At 35.4% G+C, this 21,295-nt stretch overlaps 1 protein-coding gene across 3 annotated transcripts in view; it reads left to right on the forward strand.

Moving 5' to 3' along the window:
* PIBF1 (progesterone immunomodulatory binding factor 1) overlaps nucleotides 1–21,295 on the forward strand; it is a 202,632-nt gene that overhangs the window by 37,797 nt on the left and 143,540 nt on the right. For all 3 annotated transcript variants that reach the window (XM_060079826.1, XM_060079825.1, XM_060079827.1), the window contains exons 6-9: nucleotides 623–756; nucleotides 5,742–5,850; nucleotides 6,122–6,303; nucleotides 7,412–7,537. In XM_060079826.1, coding sequence (XP_059935809.1) covers nucleotides 623–756; nucleotides 5,742–5,850; nucleotides 6,122–6,303; nucleotides 7,412–7,537 — 551 coding nt within the window. The remainder of the gene's footprint in view (nucleotides 1–622; nucleotides 757–5,741; nucleotides 5,851–6,121; nucleotides 6,304–7,411; nucleotides 7,538–21,295) is intronic.

The following is a 21,295-nucleotide window of genomic DNA, read 5'->3' on the forward strand; positions in this document are numbered from 1 at the left end:
AATGGCGAGAAACGAGGCTTGTAGTAAGCAGGGCCAGGTGTGCTTTTACAGTTTTCACTTGTACCCCTCTTCCACATCTCTGCAGTCCCTTTCTACTAGTATGATGAGTACAAGGAAGATCAATGTAGAAATAGGTTCCAAGTGCCACAAAACTCCTTTTTTTCCCGAATACCACAACTGAAAATGCATGGTTAATCTCTTCAGTAACTATTTTCATTGTGAATGTTTGATGTTCATGTGGCTCTTTGTCTCTCGTTGTAAACTCCTCAAGAACAGGGTCAGTGTTTTATTCATTTCTGTGTCTTCAGCATCTGAAAGTAACTCAGTAAATGTTGAAAACGTCCTTAACATTAGTAGTCATTTTATGTATTATTCTATTAACCAAAGCATAGTTGGCCTATTTTTTCTTTGAAAAACAGAGCTCAAGTTTTAAACAAATGAATTTATAAACTACTCAGTCAGTTTAAGATTACCTGTCTTTGAGTAGGGAAAAATTACTAAATAGAAAAATTGAGGATTTTTTAAAATTACAAAGATAGTCACAGCTTAACAGAAGAATTCAGTACAGAATTTGGTCAAGTATGTTTGGTTTGAAATGCCTTATTATTGTTTTTATTTATAGACTTATGAGGAATATCGCAGAAACTACTCTGAGCTTCAAATTAGATGTCAACGTTTGGCCTTAGAATTAGCAGACACAAAACAGTTAATTCAGCAAGGAGACTACCGTCAAGAGAACTATGGTAAAGTCAAGAGGTAAGTAGTTAAGATGGCTACAGTACTTCTCATTTTTAGCATGCATCAGAGTCACTTGAATTCTTACCATCAATGTCATTAATTCTACTTTGTATCTTATTTTTTTCTGTCTCCATGGTTTTCTCTTTTCTAGAATGTCATATAGTTGGAATCATACCATATGGAACCTTTTCAGATTGGCTTCTTTAACTTAGAAATATACATTTAAGGTTCCTCCCTATCTTTTCATGGCTTGATAGCTCATTTGAATAATGAATAATATTCTTTTGAATAATATTCATTGGATAATAATGTGCTATTGAATAATGAATAATATTCCATTGTCAAGATGTACCACAATTTATCCATTCACCTATTGAAGGACATCTTGGTTGCTTCCAAGTTTTGGCAACTAGGAATAAGGCTGCTATAAATATTCATGTGCCAGTTTTTTGTATGGACATAAATTTTCAACTCCTCTGGGTAAATACCAAGGAGCATGAGCATACTTGTATTGTAAGAATATGTTTAGTTTTGTAAGAAACCACCAAACTGTCTGTCCCAAAGTGTCAGTACCATTTTGCATTTCCACCAGCAATGAATGAGAGTTCCCGTTGCTCCACTCCCTTGCCAGTATTTGTTATCAGTGTTCTGGATTTTGGCCATTCTAATAGGTGTGTAGTCATATCTCGTTTGTTTTAATTTGCATTTCCCTGATGACATGATACAGAACATCTTTTCATGTACTTATTTTCCATCTGTATATCTTCTTTGGTGAGGTGTCTGTTAAAGTCTTTGGCTCATTTTTTAATTGGGTTGTTTGTTTTCTTACTGTTGAGTTTTAAGGGTTTTTTATATATTTTGGATAATAGTCCTTTATCAGATATGTCTTTGGCAAATATTTTCTTCCAGTCTGTGGCTTGTCTTCTTATTCTCTTGACATATACCTTATTCTTCATTGCGCAGAAGCATGCAGTTTGGGCAGTTTGTTGGATTTAGGTTGTATTTTTATGTCAGTTGTTTTTATTTTATTTAGAAGCTGCTTTTGTCTTTTAAAATGTGATGCCTTAGAAGATAGGAACCCAGTGAAATCCTATGTGTGTAAATATTTTTGAAATCTTACTTGATTATTTTTACTTTATGGCATCAATTTAAATACTTTTCAGTTTTATCTAAAGTTTTTTCAGCTATTCCTTTTTGACAAAAGGCACACATACTTTCAAAAAATAATACTTTCTGAGGATATGTTTCCTATTGTGCTGCTGCTAAGTATCTATGGCAAATAATTTTCTTTTTGCTGGAATGTACTAATGAACCACCACTTAGCTGTATGTCCCTAGGAAATCTTAACATTCTAAGCCAAAGTTTTGTCATCTCTCAGATGGTGCTAATACAATAACTGCACTATATAAATTAAGAAGATCAAATACAGTAATACTACTTATGAAAGTATATATATGTATGCATATATAGAGAGAGATTATCCTAATTGTTCACTGCTACCTCTACCTGCACCTAAAATAATTCTTGAACTAAAGTAGTCACTCAGTGAGTGTTTGTTAATTGAATGAATGCTTTATAAATTGTAAAACGCCATAAGTAAATTTGCAAGGATTTGGGGGATATAACATTGGTGCTCCTACTCCCAGCATGACTGACATGCATTATGTATTATTATGTATGCACTGTTATGTCAAAATATAGTGATTGTTGGAGCTTGAAATCCATGACAGCTATACTATTGGGCTTTCAAAGAAAGCTAGATTTCAAAAGAACCATTTCAAAATGAAGTAGGTTTTGATGGTAAGATGATACTTTGAGTTGGTGTTTTGATGTCCTCTCTGCCGCTATAAATCTATAGCAATAATAAGTGAAATATGAAAGGAGAAAACTAAAAGGCATAGTTATCAGAATAATTGAGGGTGGCCATTAATGAAGGGTAAACAAACCAAGATGAGTCATGAGTTGATAATTCTTGCAGGTGAGTGATGAAAGTGGGGGTGGGGACGTGTCTCACTTTAGCATCTCTCTTTATGTATGTTTTATTTTCTATAATGAAAACCTAGGAAATAAAAACATAATAAGCATCATCATGTGCTAGAAATGGAACAGAAAAACAACCATGCAAGAGTGGCTCAAACTGAATCCTTTGGTTCACTCAATAGAAAGAATGAATTTTTAAAAAATGGTCTGGTCACAAACATATAAAATAAAGTGGGGGAAAAAATCACTTTTATGTCCTTGATAAATTCTCACAAAGGTGCAAAGGAAAACAGATATATGGATGTTAGCTGCATCATTATTAGAAAGAATTTAAATGCTTTTCAACAGCAGCATGGAAAATAGATTGTGCTTTATTTTTATAATGTAATTCTACATAACAATTAAAATCATTAAATTAGATCTGAATGTATATATGGATAAGTCAAACACATAATATTAAATTTTAAAAAGCAAAATGCATGTGCCCATCTTTCTTTCTTTCTTTCTTTTTCCCCCCCCTAAAGCAGGCAGTTCCTTAACTTTCTGGCATAACAGAAAGTTCTCAGGTTTATTTTGTAATTTCGTTGCCTCAGCCCTTTCTTTAAGGAGTCTTGGTTCCTTTTAGTGGAGAATGCTATTCAGAAATTAAGATGTGGGTCCTGGTCATTGCTACATTGAACGTTATTTCTAGGCCCTTTCAGTAGGCAGAGGCGCAATGAAGAGGCAAGTGAGAGGATGGCTTAACATACTATGGATAAGATCATACTGGTAGTTAGTTCTAATTCCAATTCAGCACCACAATAGCTAGTTTGAAAGGGCTCCAACTGACCAAATAGGTACAACTTGAATATCAAGATGAATATTAACGATAATGAGTTACAATCCATTGAACAGAATAAGAGTCCTTGAGTGTTGTGCTAGTAAATAAAGAGGATCTTCACAGTAGAATGCCAACCAATAAATACATATGCTTAATGGAATTACTATTTTGTAACCTCATAATACTGTTTGATTTAGAGTCATTATTGGAAGCTTAAGCCACTGGGTAAAAGTATATTAGAGAACAGAATGTTAAAATATATCCCATAGCAAATTTGGATGAGTATCTCTTCCTTTCAGATGTCACTGAAAGTGTATAGAATCAATTATCCAGTTATTTTATAGGACTCAGTAAACTGTGAAATGTTGTAAAAGAAAAAAATTCCCACAGATTACTTACTAATTGCAAAGGGCAAAAAGTTACCTTTATACTTGAGAACTTTGGCAGATACCACTTTAAGCAAATGATCAAAGTTATTGTCACTAATCATGAGATTAAGTGACATCATCTCAATACATCTTTATTTGATGTATTGAGGACACATTATCACTTCTGTAATATTCCTGCCCAAAGTGCTTAATCTAAAACTAGTCATAGAAAAACATCAGACAAATGACAGTTGAGCAACATTCTATAAAGTTGGCCTGTGCGCTACAAAAGGTCAATGTTGTGAAAGACAAAGGAAGGGAGAATCTTAACCACTGGATGCCAGGGAAGTCCCAATGATTGTATTCTGATTACATAAGAGAATATCTTTAACCTTTGGAAATTCACACCAAATTATTTAGGGATAAAGGGACCTAATGTCTGCGTATGACAAATAGTTGAGGGGGAAAAAATGCATATGTAGAATTGTGTGCGTGTGTGTAGACGTGTATACCTGTATATGCATGTGTATTTTTATGTATATAAATTCATGTATATATATTTATTCACATATATGAACAACAGAGGGGGAGAGAATAAATATGGCAAAGTAATATTTAGTAAATATTACAAAGTAAATATGACAAAATATTAACAATTGGTGAGTAAAAGTATGTAAAAAAACATATGATATGGAAATTTATTATTGTATCTAGGAGATGATATTGGAACAGTGAGAAAATATAGGGAACTTCAGCTTTACTCATAGTGTTCTATCTTTTTAAAAAACAGAACAAAACTGTAATGCAAATATAGACAAATGTAACTGTCGTCAGCTGTGGATAGCAAGTTCATGAGTATTTTGCTGTATCATGCTTTATAATCTATTTTTTTACATTAAAAAATCATAGCAAAAGTCCTTTGTGAGAATAAAAACATTTGTATGTAAAGGCATAAAATACTTAAAGTAATATTACCAATATATTAATATTGATAGTCATCTTTAATTAGTGGGTTTATGGGTGATTGTTATTTTTCAACTTGTGCTTTGCTCAAGTATAATTATAATACTTTGTTAAGCAGAAGAAATCTTAGAAGTCATCTTTCTAAATGAGTTATTGAAAGTCTAATGAAAAGAAAAACAATTCTTAATAGCTCTCTCCATGGCAACACCAGGGGAGTAAATGAAATCAAGTGCAAAGGAAGTGATTCTCACTGCAGAGAACAAGTTAAGAATTAGCAAATCTATTTCTCTGCTCATTTTTTAAGATACCTGTTTGTAGGGTTGGTCCAATTCTTGGTTTTGCTGTTTTGGGGAAAGAGCTGGTCTGAAAATGGAAATTAGAATCTCTGGGTAATCATAAACAATTTGTGAATGAAATAATCACAAGAATTCCTGCCTGTGTATCATCTATGCAATCTGAGTGATGATTTAAGGCCTTTTTTAGCCTAACAACTGAAAGCCTAGAGCCATATTTTAAATTCTTTAAAAGTTTTGGCTTCAGGATTAGATTGAAGATGATTAATGAAAAGATACCAGAGTATACCTTAGAAAGTTTTATTATTTACTTTGCTGATTAGTGTAGCTTACATATTTATTTTTTGAAGATAATAAATTCATGTTTATGTACCTGAACAAGGTCTTGAACAGAGTCCTTTCTAAATTTGAAAAGCAGATACTTTATCGTTCATGGAATGACACTGAAGTATCTCTGTTCAGTTTCCTGAAACATAATCGAGGCTTTTAAAATGTTCATTATAAAAAGAGACGTAGAATTTACATATGTGTTTGAGTTTTATTTTAGTAAAAATAAATAAATGTATTTGAATTTTACAGTGAACGTGATGTACTTGAACAGGAAGTAACTGACTTAAGGAGAAAACATGAAACACTTGAAGCCTCTCACATAATTCAAGCTAAAGAAAGAAGTGAATTATCAAAAGAGGTAAGCTTATAGAGTCACTTGTATTTTATTTTACCATAATTGTGGACACAGCTCAGGGCAGAATTGTGAGGGGGACATTTTTCTTCCTTTCTGATGTAATTGCTAGAAAGAAGGGATTTTTTAGTAGCTCTGTTTATATGAAAATTTTCATGGTAAGAATTAGCCCTCTTTATATGTTGAACAAAAGCACAAATGAAAGAAAATAACTCAGTAAGCCTTGAAAAGTAAGATGACATTGCTCTGGACTCTGTCTGTCTCTGTGTGTGTGTAGGTAGCCACCTTACAGCATACTGTTACTTTACTGCAAAAGGATAAAGACTATCTCAACCGCCAAAATATGGAGCTTAGTGTTCGCTGTGCCCATGAAGAGGATCGTCTTGAAAGACTTCAAACTCAACTTGAAGAAACCAAAAAGGCTAGAGAAGAGATGTATGAAAAGTATGTAACATCAAGGTAAGATTTACATTATTTTCCATATCAATAGGTATAAATTAACACCAGCTTCTTTGAGGGAACTCTTGGCTTTGGGGAAAAATAGTGATTTTTTTGTAAGGTCTATAGGATGATATTACGATAATCGTTCATTTTGTTTCCTCATAAGTTACTCATACTCTAATTGATTTTTTTCTTAATATATTTTGTTTTTTCCAACAAGCAAGAGCCTATTTCTTTTAGGTAGCGATATATACACTATGACTATTTTTATTTATTTTTTTTATGATATAACCTTTTTAATTCCCAGTGAATAAGATCTCTACATAAATGTTTTATGGAAGTATATAAATATCTTTATAGAGGTATATTTTTGAAGAGAATGTAATTGTGTGGAGCCTGACTAAGCTGACCTTTTCTTGACTGTGTGAAACATAAAAGAATAAGGAGACAGCATTGAGTACTGGTTTAAGATACCGGCTCTGGAATCAGACTCCTGCATTTCAATCCTGTCTTCTCTCTTCAAGTAGATGAATAAGCTATTCCTTTATACTAATAGCCTTTATAATCCTTGAATTACTTATTCTTAATAACTTTTTTCCCAGCTTGTGGTATTTTTCATCAGTTTGTGCTTCTGCTAATACCCTGTGTAACGCTTTGTGACTTTGCTAAGAGGTCACAGTGGCTATGGTTGTTGTGCTTAGAAGGAAAGGTTTTGTAAAGAGTACATTCGGGTCATTTTTTTAAAGATTAATTGTCTTCTAGTATGCACCACATCAGATCATTGTTTCTAAATGAAGGACCTTCCATAATGCATTAGTTTTCAAGTCTTTTGCCATATGCATTAAATTAGTAAAATATTTTTGAAGATGAATAATTATTCAACATAAACGAACATTTTATATAGTAATTAAGCCTTTAGGGTAATATGTTTAAAAGAAAATCTCAGATGGAACTAGTTTGGAATGGTATTTTTAAGAATTTTAAAGCTTTATATCTAAACTGTGTTTTTCAAGTAATATTGTATGTAGAGCATATTTGACATAAGATATTAAAATATTACGTGAAGGGCAAAGACCTATTTCTTTTACAAACACAAAAAAAGGATATTCCTTTTGACTCTTTGCAGAGACCATTATAAAACAGAATATGAAAATAAACTACGTGATGAACTGGAACAAATCAGATTGAAAACTAATCAAGAAATTGATCAACTTCGAAGTGCTTCCAGGGAAATGTATGAACGTGAAAACAGGTAAAAAAAACCCAAGAATTTTATTGCTCTTTGTTTGAAGCTTATAGTTTTGTTTTGTTTTGTTTTTAAAGTATTTGTTTATTTATTTATTTATGGCTGTGTGGGGTCTTCGTTTCTGTGCGACGGCTTTCTCTAGTTGTGGCAAGCAGAGGCCACTCTTTATCGCGGTGCGCAGGCCTCTCACTATCACGGCCTCTCTTGTTGCGGAGCACAGGCTCCAGATGCGCACGCTCAGTAATTGTGGCTCACGGGCCCAGCTGCTCCGCGGCACGGGGGATCTTCCCAGACCAGGGCTCGAACCCGTGTCCCCTGCATTGGCAGGCAGATTCTCAATCACTGCGCCACCAGGGAAGCCCGAAGCTTATAGTTTTATCAAAGTTAAACTTGAGTTCATGACATAATGTCTTTTTTAATACATTAAAGAAAATTTGTCATAAATCTAAATCTAAGTATAATGGAATATTAAAGTTCTAAGGTCTTTGATAGTTAGCTTAGAACAGGGTTTATCAGATGTTAAGCCTGTTTATTCTGGTATTCCTATTATCTTTTTATTACCCTGTTAGCTTTTCCTTTGGCCTTTACCTTAGTTCAGATTAAGGACAGAAATGAAAAGGAAATTAGAGAGTACTAAGAGATACCAGTAGTTCTTCCTGTAATATGCCAGTGATTTCTTCAGGAAGTTTTTAGAAGCTGGAATAATAATATGAAGTATTGCTTATGCCTCATAGAGCTGCTGGTCCTAAAGACATGTTAGATAATCTTTAAGAAGGATCAGTTTTATTCATGCAGTTACTTTTAGAACAGCATATATTAGGTTTTTTTTTAGTGATTGGCAGCATTAAGGGAAAAATAAATGCTTCTTATTTCAATAGCAGTTATTTTTATATACCATCATTATGGTTCATATGGCTTTTCAAAGTTGATGTTTTAGAGGGAAACTTTTTTGAAATGGACTTAATTGTCATACTAGTTTATCAGCACTGACTTGAGTGTATGCTATTATCTTTGCCAACAAGCAAGACTTTAAATCAGACTAAGTTTGATATTAGAGAAGGTTACATTTGAGCTCTAAGAACAATAAATTTACTTATTTAGCCAATATTTATTAAGGTCCACCATGTTCTAGATACATGTCAGATGCCATAGATACGGTGGTGACCTCTGCCTTTGCAAAGCTGGTAGTCTAATGGAGAAATAGAGAAACAATGATCAAAAGTATGATGATAATGGAGCAAATGGCAAGATACACAGGGTGAGACCACATAGACTCAAGGTATATCGAACTCAGCCCTGGGAGGAATCAGGGAAGACTACGTGGAGGGAGAAGTACGCATGCAACAACTGCATGATGACTAAGAGCAAGACTGTCAGTTATGGGAGGGAAGGGAATTAGGGGAATTAATGCACACCCTGGAGGCAAGACAAAATGAAGTGTTTTGAACAAATAGAATAATTCAGAATGGTTAGACCATAGACCAAGAGGCAGCGAGTTGTAAGGGATGAAACAGAAGAGGGAAACGGGTCCAAATCATGCATTTGAGCCATTGTCTAAGACAATGAACAATTGAAAGACTTGGGGAATATGTGTGATATGATCTAATTTTATATAAAAAGACCATTCTGTGATATGGAGGATAGACTGGAAAAGTATAAGGCTACAGACAAAGAGGCCACTTATAGAGGTTGTTTCCCTTATCAAGACGGGTAGTGAAGATGGAACTGGATTAGTAGCAGTAGAGATGGGGAGAAGTGGGCCAGATTGAAAGAGTGCTCAGGAACTGGAACTAACCTAACTAAATAGTCAGGAGGATTCATTGGCTAGATTGCATTGGGGAGTGAGAAGTTACGGATGTCACCAGGTTCTTGATTGGGCAGCTTCGGGGATAGTGATGCAGTTTTTAAAGCATTAGAAAAAGACACGGCTTTAATTGGGAAACATGACAAATTTAGTTTAGTTTCATTATGTCTGTGTGACATATGCAAATAAAAAAGTTGATTATATAAGGTCTGAATCTCAGGAGAAAGATCTAGACGTGAGCTAGACCCGTGGCATAGGTGACACTACTATTTTGTTTTACAAATAAGTACTTATAGTCCTGTGGCTCAATTCTGTTATGGATTTTATAATAAAGGCTTTTATTGACCAACTTAATAACCTTAAAATTTATGGGGTTGTTTCTATGGTAACGTGTGATTACTTCCAAACAATTCACATAGCCACATAAACCTTGGTATGTAATCATTTTGAGAATGCACTGATTTTTTAGTTTTTGTTGTTGCCGTTGTTCTTTTATTTTTTAAAGACTCCTTTAAAATGCATCCCCTGGTAACATAAATTGATGTAAACTAGCCCCTATTCTCTAAGATGATTGGTAGAGGTAGGTTGAGAAACAGACGACAGAACCATTTCTGGAAGCAGGGAAGCTGAAGACAGGTTTCCTTTTCCCCTGTGTTGTTCTGACTCCATAGCCACGTCAAAATGGATACCACCTAGTCAGGGAATTCCTGGGACTGGGGCTACTGCCCTAGAAACCCCAGTCAGCCGCCGGATCCAGAATGACACCATGGATATTGAAGCTAGGGTGGATGGTTGCCACCAGGTGGTGCCAAACTGCAGTCCAGGCCCAAAGACATTTGAATTGCACAGGACTTCTAGCCAGCTGTATGTAGTATAGGCTCCCCTTTATCATTGTATTAACCTCACAATAATCCAACCCTGTGTTTTAACCCTGTGTTTTATGTGGCTGAATCTTTTTTAATCCCAGTTTCTTCATTCTGGCAGGATTTAACTATAGTTAGAGCTTACGTTCCACTGGTCTTTCACAAGGTAAAAATAAATTGCAACTTATTTCTTTTTAAATCTTACAACTTAAAATAATTAAGGAATGGATTTTAGTATTCCTTGTTATGAAACATGAGATTCAGAAAACACAAGTGTACACATTTAGATATTTTTGTGTCTGAACAAATTAATCATGTGCTTTGGACTTATACGTTTAATTGTGTCAATTTTATTTTATCAAAGTATGCTGTTACAATATGAATTAAAATGGATAAAGTGGGCTTCCCTGGTGGTGCAGTGGTTGAGAGTCCGCCTGCCAATGCAGGGAACACGGGTTCGCGCCCCAGTCTGGGAAGATCCCACATGCTGCGGAGCAGCTGGGTCCGTGAGCCGTGGCCGCTGAGCCTGTGCGTCCAGAGCCTGTGCTCCGCAACGGGAGAGGCCACAACAGTGAGAGGCCCGCATACCAAAAAAAAAAAAAGGATAAAGTACTTACACTGGCATATTGGTACTTAGTCTCCTTGCCTCTTGGCCAGTAAACATTTTTAGGAGAAAGTTAAATAATAAGATTAGAGAAATATGTTTTGCCTTTGGTTTGCTTTCTATATATTGGGGGATATTAAGAGAGTACCTTTTTAAAGACTTAAATATAAGGCATGACACCATAAAACTCCTAGAAGAGAACATAGGCATAACATTCTCTGACATAAATCATAGCAATGTTTTCTTAGGTCAGTCTCCCAAGTCAGTAGACATAAAAGCAAAACTAAACAAATGGGACCTAATCAAACTTACAAGCTTTTGCACAACAAAGGAAACCATAAACAAAATGAAAAAACAATGTATGGAATGGGAGAAAATATTTGCATGCGATACAAGGCTTCATTTCCAAAATATACACACAGCGCATACCACTCAATAACAGAAAAGCAAACAACCCAATCAAAAAATTGGCAGAAGACCTAAATAAACATTTCTCCAAAGAAGACATACAGATGGCTAATAGACACATGAAAAGATGCTCAACGTAGCTAATTATTACAGAAATGCAAATCAAAACTTTAATGAGGTTATCACCTCACACCGGTCAGAATGGCCATCATTAAAAAGTCTACATATAACAAGTGACAGAGAGGGTGTGGAGAAAAAGGAACCCTCCTACACTATTGGTGGGAATGTAAATTGGTGGAGCTACTATGGAAAACAGAATGGAGGTTCCTTAAAAAACTAAAAATGGAGTTGCCATACGATCCAGCAATCCCACTCCTAGGCATATATCTGGAGAAAACTCTAATTCAAAAGATATATGCACCCAAATGTTCATAGCAACTCTATTTATAATAGCCAAGACATGGAAGCAATCTAAGTGCCCATTGACAGATAAATGGATAAAGAAGATGTGGTATATGTATACAATGAAATACTACTCAGCCATAAAAAAGAATGAAATAATGCCATTTCAGCATGGATGACCTAGAGATTATCACACTAAGTGAAGTAAGCCAGAAAGAAAAAGACAGATAACATATGATATCACTTATATGTAGACTCTAAAATATGATACAAATGAACTTATTTACAAAACAGAAGTAGACTCACAAACATAGAAAACAAACTTATGGTTACCAAAGGGGAAAGGGGGTGGGGGAGGGATAAATTGGGAGTTTGGGATTAGCAGATACAAACTACTCTTACATAAAATAGATAAACAACAAGGTCCTATTGTATATCACAGGGAACTATATTCAATATCCTGTAATAAACCATAGTGGAAAAGAAAAAAAAAAAGATATGTACTCAAGGGTTGAGATTTAATAAAGTAATTTTACTGCTTTAAGAAAAGAGAGAGAGAGAGTGCCTTTTATTTTCTCCTCTTAGATGTGGAAAAGAAAGATGGAACTCATGCCATGCAATCTTGATATCTGCCCCTGCAGTCAGTCATACCAGTAGTTTATGAAGTTAAGGGGTTGAGAGGGAAGAGGAAGAGAAGAGATAAAGACATAAGAAAAGGCAGAGATAAGCAAAGAAAGAACTTGGGTATTTGGGTACATCCAAAATACTATAGTTGGGATTATAATGTGTATGTATGCTTTGGCCCAGTCTATGAGTTAGGTTTCTTGTCTTTTTCTGTACTTTATAGTTGCTTTAAAATGATATTTTGGAGCTGTGGGAAATAATGAGTGAAACTCACGATGGTGGTGAGATTTATTGTATAAAAAACTTCTTACATAGTAGGACCATCTTGCACATTTGGAAGAAAAGCATTATTCCCTGAACAGGGAGTATATTATGAAAGAGATCTGGAATGAGACTAAACTTAAATCTTGGCTCTACCACTTACTAGCTGAGTGAATATGTCACTTAATATCACTGAAGTGTAATTTTCTCTTTTATAAAATGAGCTCATAATAGTCTTTCACAGGGTGATCTGTAAGGTCTAAATGAGATAATATATGTAAAAAGTACAGTATAAATTATAAATCTGTATGTAAATGGTAGTTATTTAGATACCTTTTACTTATGAGAAATACTTTAAAAAATTATTTTATCCATTGTGTTGACAATTTAAGTAAAATGAGCATTATATAAAAGAAAACTGGTAACATTATGGAATTGTTTATAGTCACTGAAAGGCACTATTACAAAATATATAATTATTCTTAAGTATTGATCTCCGTGGCATTTAACCACTTTTGTTGAATGAGACAATATAGACAGAGAGTCTGCATGCCATTTGTTTCAGTCCAAATTTCTGAATAAGATGGCTAACTTATTTGTTCCTGATTAATACTGTGAGATAATGAAATAAGAGGAGATAAATTCAGCTGATTGTTTTCCCAGAAAGTAAAACTACCTTTACCTAAGAAAGGCTCATTATTATAAACACAGAAAGAGCTAGCCTCATAGTAATGCTGTAAAAAGGGTAAGGATGCGTTTGTTAGAGATATTCATTATACTCATTTATACTGCACAGAATATGGAAATTCAAATTGCTCTGCAGTTATTTGAAAGGGGGAAGGCAGTAGGGAAAAGGGATCAAAAATATGCTTTTAAATGTAACAATTAGTATTGCTTTAGTGATTTTATTTTCCCACCGTATCAAGAAAAACCATCTTGACCACAATTTATCATCCTCCAAAAGTACTCTAGAAGAAACTTAATGACATAAACTTAAAATATGCATAGAATCTCAGAGTGATAGTAAACACTTTTGAATCTTGAATCTAAGTTTATTTACAAAGGTTAGTTGAGTATACCTAATGCATTACAATAGGTGAATTGGAACTAGTGTACAGAGGTTCCATTCATGATTTAAGAAATATATGTCCTCATTAGTGCTTAAACAAACTTCTTTCATTCATATCCTACCAGATATCTGTATTATTTTTAAAGTTCTTTAATGAAAAGACAAGAATATTCTACTTCATCTTTTCAGTTAGACTATTCTGAAAGTATATGGCTTTACAGATAACTCAGTATCTTAACTTCTCAAATAATTGTAAATAAAATTTTATTGTTAGCTGTCTTTTATTGTCAACTATATTCTTTATGCCTACAGGTGATTACACATGCGTTCACTGCTTAATTAATAATATTTAAGAATTTCAAGGTTTCTAGGGTGTTCCAGGTATGAAGCAAGGAGAGTTCGCGTTATGCAAAAACTTAGATTTTCCTTCATTGTATCATTCATAGGGTGGTGAGGGAGGCTGGTAAAGGGTAGGGTCAGATTTTAAAATGTCCTGTTGTCAGGTTATTTGGGGAGGTTTTACAGTAAAAGGGTGGCATGATATATTCATCTTTTGTAACCATGGTTGCAATGTGGGGTGGATTATGGTTGAAAAGGACATGGGGGCAGAAAGATTGGTTGGGAGACAGTTGCAAAGTTTAAGTGAAGATGAGAAATGGAATAAGAGCTGATTTTAAAGATTAGTTAGGTAGTAGAATTGACAAGACCTGGTTATTGACAGGAAGTGGACAAGAATAACTCCAGCTCTTCTGCTTTCCTGGTCTCAGAGGGATGGATTATTAGGCACTGCCATTAACTCAAGGTTATTGACAAGATTGAGAAAGGAAGATAACACTTAATTCTTGATGTTTTACAGATATGGAAACTCTGATCAAGCCCCAAAGTACTTCTCTAAGATCACATGGTTTATTTGTTTGTCTATTATTCATTAAGAAATTTTAAATTTTATTATTACTTATTTTATTATTATTTATGAGGTAACATTGATTTATAACATTATATAAGTTTCATGTGTACAGCATTGTATTTCTACTTCTGTATACCCTACAACATGCTCACCACCAAAATTTATTTTTCACTGTAATCATACAGTTAATCACCTTTACCCATTTTGCCTTCCCCTTCCCCTTCCGACCACCACTCTGTTCTCTGTATCTATGTGTTTGTTTAGTTTGGTTTGGTTTGCTCATTATTTTGTTTTTATTTATTTATCAGTTTTTCATATTCCACATATGAGTTAGATCTTTCGATATTAGTCTTCTTCCATCTGACATATTTCACTTAGCATAATATCCTCAAGGTCCATCCATGTTGTCACACATGGCAAGATTTCATCTTTCTTTATTGCTGAGTAGTATTCCATTGTGTGTGTGTGTGTGTGTGTGTGATATATATGCCACACCTTCTTTATCCATTCATCTGTTGATAGGCTTAGATTGTTTCCATATCTTGGCTATTGTAAATAATGCCACAGTGAACATGGGGGTGTGGATATCTTTTCAGATTAGTGTTTTCTTGTTCTTGGACTATATACCCAAAAGTAGGGTAGCTGGATCATATGGTAGTTCTATTCTTAATTTTTTGAGGAATCTCCATACTGTGTTATAGTGGCTGCACCAATTTACATTCCCACCAGCAGTGTATAAGGGTTCCCTTTTCTCTAGATCCTCTTCGACACATGTTATTTCTTGCCTTTTTGTTAGTAGCCATTCTGTCAGGTGAAGGTGATAGCTCATTGTGGTTTTGATTTGTATTTCCCTACTAATTGGTGGTTTTGAACATCTTTTCATGTGCCTGTTGGGCATCTGTTTGTCTTCTTTAAAAAATGTCTATTAATCTCTGCCCATTTTTTAATCGGGTCGCTTTTGTTGTTGAGCTGTATGGGCTCTTTATGTATTTTGTATATAAACCCCTTATTGCATATATCATTTACAAACATCTCTCATTCAGTAGGGTCATTGTTGTGTTATTAATGGTTTCCTTTGCTGTGCAGAAGCTTTTTAATATGATTTAATTCATTTGTTTCTTTTTGCCTTTGTTTCCCTTGCCTGAGAAGATATATCTAGAAAAATATTGTTAAAATTGATGTCAAAGAGCATACTGCCTATGTTTTTTTCTAAGAGTTTTATGGTTTCAGGTCTTACATTCAAGTCTTTAACCCATTTTGATTAAATTTTGTGTATGGTGTGGGATAGTGGTCTAGTTTCATTTTTTTGCATGTGGCTGTCCAGTTTTCCCAGCACGATTTATTGGAGAGACTATCCTTTCTCCACTGTATGTTCTTTGCTCCTTTGTCGTAAATTAATTGTCCATATGTGTAGGTTTATTTCTAGGCTCTCTATTCTGTTCCATTGATCTATGTACCTGTTTCTCTGCCAGTACCATGCTGTTTTGATTACTGTTGCTTTGTACTATAGTTTGAAACCAGGGAGTGTGATGCCTGCAGCTTTGTTCCTTTTTCTCACAATTGCTTTGGCTATTCAGGGCATTTTGTGGTTCCATATAAATTTCAGAAAGTTTTGTTCTATTTCTGTGAAAAATATCTTGGGATTTTGATAGAGATTACATTGAACCTGTAGATTGCTTTAGGTAATAAGGACATTTTGACAATGTTAATTCTTTCAATCCATGAGCACGGAACATTTCTCCATTTATTTGTGTCTTTTTTCAATTTCTTTCAACAGTAAGATCACATAGTTTATAACTAGAAATTTTTCTCTACTGTGCCCCAGATATAACTCCCCTCAGTTCTCAGGTAAGGCCCTGAGGCAAGAAGGGACCTTAAGGTGATGAAGCTGCTCCAGCAGTTTTCTCTGTTTTTCCCAAGGTACTCTTACAAATATTATATTTTTCTTTATATACAATAAAAAATCTTGGGAAACATTGCCCTAATTATCATTCTCTAAGTGAATACCTTTGTATTTTTAATTTAGATTTTCATATTTAAAAAAATTTGTATTGAAGTATAGTTGATTCACAATATTATATTAGTTTCAGGTGTGTAGCATAGTGATTCAGTATTTTTATGGATTATATCCATTTAAAGTTATTACAAAATCATGACTATAATTCCCTGTGCTGTACAATATGTCCTTATTGCTTACTTATTTTGCACATAGTAGTTTGTGTCTTTTAATCCCATACCCCTATCTCACCCCTCCCCTGGATTTTCATATTTAGATAACATACTAACAATAGCTACTATTTATTGAGTATACATAAATAGATGTATCACATACGTTATAGAGAGAATTAAATGGTATCCCCATTTTACAAATGTGGAAAGCTGAGACACTGAGAGGCTGTGATTTGTCTATGATCATAGACTTTTTAACTGATGAAACTAGGTAGCTCTGACTCTTCAGTGTAATGCAGACTCCTGTCTTACTGGGCAAGGCTATGAAAATTGACAAAAGATTTCTTATTGAAACTCTAATTTTGGACTTCCCTGGTGGCGCAGTGGTTAGAATCCACCTGCCAATGCAGGGGACACAGGTTTGAGCCCTGGTCCGGGAAGATCCCACATGCTGCAGAGCAACTAAACCTGTGTGCCACAATGACTGAGCCTGTGCTCTAGAGCCCGCGAGCCACAAATACTGAGCCCGTGTGCCACAACTACAGAAGCTCGCACGCCTAGAGCCCATGCTCCACAACAAGAGAAGCCATCGCAATGAGAAGCCCGCGCACCGCAACAAAGAGTAGCCCCCACTCACCACAAGTAGAGAAAGCCCACATGCCGCAACGAAGACCCAACACAGCCAAAAATAAATGAATAAAATAAATACATTTATTTTTTTAAAAAAAAGGAAGAAAGAAACTCTAATTTTAGTGGTAATGTTTTTAGAAAAGAAACTCGGTCTTTTAAGAGAGTTTGCAAACCCTGCTTCACACTTGAGGGCTGAGTGCAGATTATTAGAACTTTATAAAAGCAGTAAAAGCATTTGTAATTTTGAAAATTAGGGAAGAGGCCTATATTCTTCTATAAAATGGTATAATTTTTTGACAAAGTCTGCCTCTCAGACACTACTCTGCACTTATAACTAGAGCCCATCCCCTCTTGCTGTATAAGGACACACTCCAGAAATTCTCCCCTATGTCTCCTATATTGGCAGTTTTCCCCTCTCTGCCATGTATAAACATATTATTTCTCCCCTTTTTAAAAAGCCTCTTTTATCTTCACTTCCCCCTCCAGCCACTGCCCCGTTTCTTTGCTCCCCTTTGTGACCAGATTCCTGCAGAGTTTATATATTCATTCCTTACCCTCATTTTTAAAAGTCCACTACCAAACTTTGCCCCCATACCAGTCCAAAAAACTGTTCTTATCATAGCCCCCAGAGACCATGTTCCCAAAAATCTAGTGGTCAGGTTCTCTTCTTACCTTGCTTGACCACAGCGATATTGAATATAGTTGATCACTCCCTACTCCTGGAAACACACTCTTTAATGGCTTCCAGGATCCCACACTTGGACTGTTCCCCTTCCTCACTGGCATCTTTACTGGTCTTTCCCGTCTCCTTGACATCTTCTGCAGCTGCCCCCGTGACATTTCCACTTGGTTATCTAATAAGCGTCTTAAATTTAACATGTCCAGATGCAAACTTCTGTCCCTCCAACCTTGCTCTGCCTCCGTCTGACCCAGTGCAATTAAGGACAACTCTAGTCTTCTTCTTGCTCAGGCCAAAAACCTTGAGGTCATCTTCAACATCATTTTCATATTCCATGTGGTGTTCATTAGCAGATCCTTTTGATTGTGTCTTCAGAATTTATTGATCTTTTATCAGCAATAAATACTACCTTGGTCCAAGTTATCATTATCTCTTGATTGATCTTTTATCATCAATAAGTACTACCTTGGTCTGAGTTATCATTCTCTCTTGCTCTGATTACTGCAAGAGCCACTTAAGTGGTCCCCCAGCTTCCTTCTGTGTTCCTGTTAAACAGTAGGTCAAATTGGATCACTCCTCTGCTCAGATAAAAAGGCCATCTGCCATCTCACTCTGTCAAAGTTTAAGTGATTAAAATGGCCTGTGATGGTACCTCATCTGTGCCCAATGTTCCCACCCTCATTTTACTACTCTGTTCGACTCACTCGCTCAATCACACTGCCTCCTGTTCCTTTAACAGTTAAGCGTGTTTCCCACCTCAAGTCCTTTGTATTTACAGTTCCCACAGCTTAACCACCACTTCTGGATACCCTGGAGCCCCATCTCCTCTCTTTCTCCACATCTTCGGATGTCACCTGCTCTCTCCTATCTTTCTTGACCACCCTGTTTAAAATTGTGAAGACCCCCCACTCCTCCCACACCTACTAGCCCACACCTGTTAGCCCCTTCTCTGCTTCATTTTTCTCCAGAGCATTTAGGACCTACGGACATGCATTTGGTTTCTTTCCTACTAGAATGCAATCTCCACGTGAGTTCGGATTTTCCTCTGTTCTTCAGGGTTGGATTCCCAGGTACCAATGTCTGGTCTGTTGTAAGTGCACAATACATATTTGTTGAATGGAAGAATGAATTGCTCCTACTTTTGAGAAATCAGACTGTTGGTTTAGATGAAATGAAAAGCTACACAAAATTTATAATGAGCTGGATTTGATCAGAACCAAGCATGGTGGCTGACATTTGTAGTCCCTCAATTAACCATACACCAGAGTCACCTAGTTTCATTTTAATATATTACATTTTATTCCATCAGCTACTTGTTAAACCTCAACACATTAATAGATTTCAAAGTGTTTTGCATTTTGGTGCTTACCTTTTTTTTTATAATTTTAAAAAATCATTTATCTACTTTTGGCTGAAGTTTTCACATCTATAAAATGAAAAAAAAAACTGCTTGAGCACCAACTAAAGTAACAGGATAGGAAAATGTATCCTGTTCATTTAACAGTAATCTCAAAAAGTTTCCACTCTTAAAATGCGTAACTTCACCCAAGAAATTGTTACATAAAATTTCTACTTTGTTGTTTTTCTCATGTCCTATTCATTCACTTTTCAACTATGTTAATTAAAGGAAACATTATCAGTCATTGATTATATAATAACAGATAATCCACTTGGAATTCTTTTATTTCATGCCATCTTTTTTTTTTTACATCTTTATTGGAGTATAATTGCTTTACAATGGTGTGTTAGTTTCTGCTTTATAACAAAGTGAATCAGTTATACATGTACATATGTTCCCATATCTCTTCCCTCTTGCGTCTCCCTCCCTCCCACCCTCCCTATCCCACCCCTCTAGGTGGTCACAAAGCACCAAGCTGATCTCCCTGTGCTATGCGGCTGCTTCCCACTAGCTATCTATTTTATGTTTGGTAGTGTATATATGTCCATGCCACTCTCTCACTTTGTCACAGCTTACCCTTCCCCCTCCCCATATCCTCAAGTCCATTCTCTAGTAGGTCTGTGTCTTTATTCCCGTCTTGCCCCTAGGTTCTTCATGACCTTTTTTTTTTTCTTAGATTCCATATATATGTGTTAGCATACGGTATTTGTTTTTATGTTTCTGACTGACTTCACTCTGTATGACAGACTAGGTCCATCCACCTCACTACAAATAACTCAATTTCGTTTCTTTTCATGGCTGAGTAATATTCCATTGTATATATGTGCCACATCTTCTTTATCCATTCATCTGTTGATGGACACTTAGGTTGCTTCCATGTCCTGGCTATTGTAAATAGAGCTGCAATGAACATTTTGGTACATGACTCTTTTTAAATTATGGTTTTCTCAGGGTATATGCCCAGTAGTGGGATTGCTGGGTCGTATGGTAGTTCTATTTGTAGTTTTTTAAGGAACCTCCATACCGTTCTCCATGGTGGCTGTATCAATTTACATTCCCACCAACAGTGCAAGAGGGTTCCCTTTTCTCCATACCCTCTCCAGCATTTATTGTTTGTAGATTTTTTGATGATGGCCATTCTGACCAGTGTGAGATGTTATCTCATTGTACTTTTGATTTGCATTTCACTAATGATTAATGATGTTGAGCATTCTTTCATGTGTTCATTGGCAATCTGCATATCTTCTTTGGAGAAATGTCTGTTTAGGTCTTCTGCCCATTTTTCGATTGGGTTGATTGTTTTTCTGATATTGAGCTGCATGAGCTGCTTGTAAATTTTGGAGATTAATCCTTTGTCAGTTGCTTCATTTGCAAATATTTTCTCCCATTCTGAGGCTTGTCTTTTCGTCTTGTTTATGGTTTCCTTTGCTGTGCAAAAGCTTGTAAGTTTCATTAGGTTCGATTTGTTTATTTTCGTTTTTATTTCCATTTCTCTAGGAGGTGGGTCAAAAAGGATCTTGCTGTGGCTTATGTCATAGAGTGTTCTGCCTATGTTTTCCTCTAAGAGTTTGATAGTGTCTGGCCTTACATTTAGGTCTTTAATCCATTTTGAGCTTATTTTTGTGTATGGTGTTAGGGAGTGTTCTAATTTCATACTTTTACATGTACCTGTCCAGTTTTCCCAGCACCACTTACTGAAAAGGCTGTCTTTTCTCCACTGTATATTCTTGCCTCCTTTATGAAAGATAAGGTGACCATATGTGCATGGGTTTATCTCTGGGCTTTCTATCCTGTTCCATTGATCTATATTTCTTTTTTTGTGGCAGTACCATGCTGTCTTGATTACTGTAGCTTTGTAGTATAGTCTGAAGTCAGGGAGCCTGATTTCTCCAGCTCTGTTTTCCTTTCTCAAGATTGCTTTGGCTATTCGGGGTCTTTTGCGTTT

This window comes from Mesoplodon densirostris, chromosome 17, assembly GCF_025265405.1.
Source record: "Mesoplodon densirostris isolate mMesDen1 chromosome 17, mMesDen1 primary haplotype, whole genome shotgun sequence".
Classification (NCBI taxonomy): domain Eukaryota; kingdom Metazoa; phylum Chordata; class Mammalia; order Artiodactyla; family Ziphiidae; genus Mesoplodon; species Mesoplodon densirostris.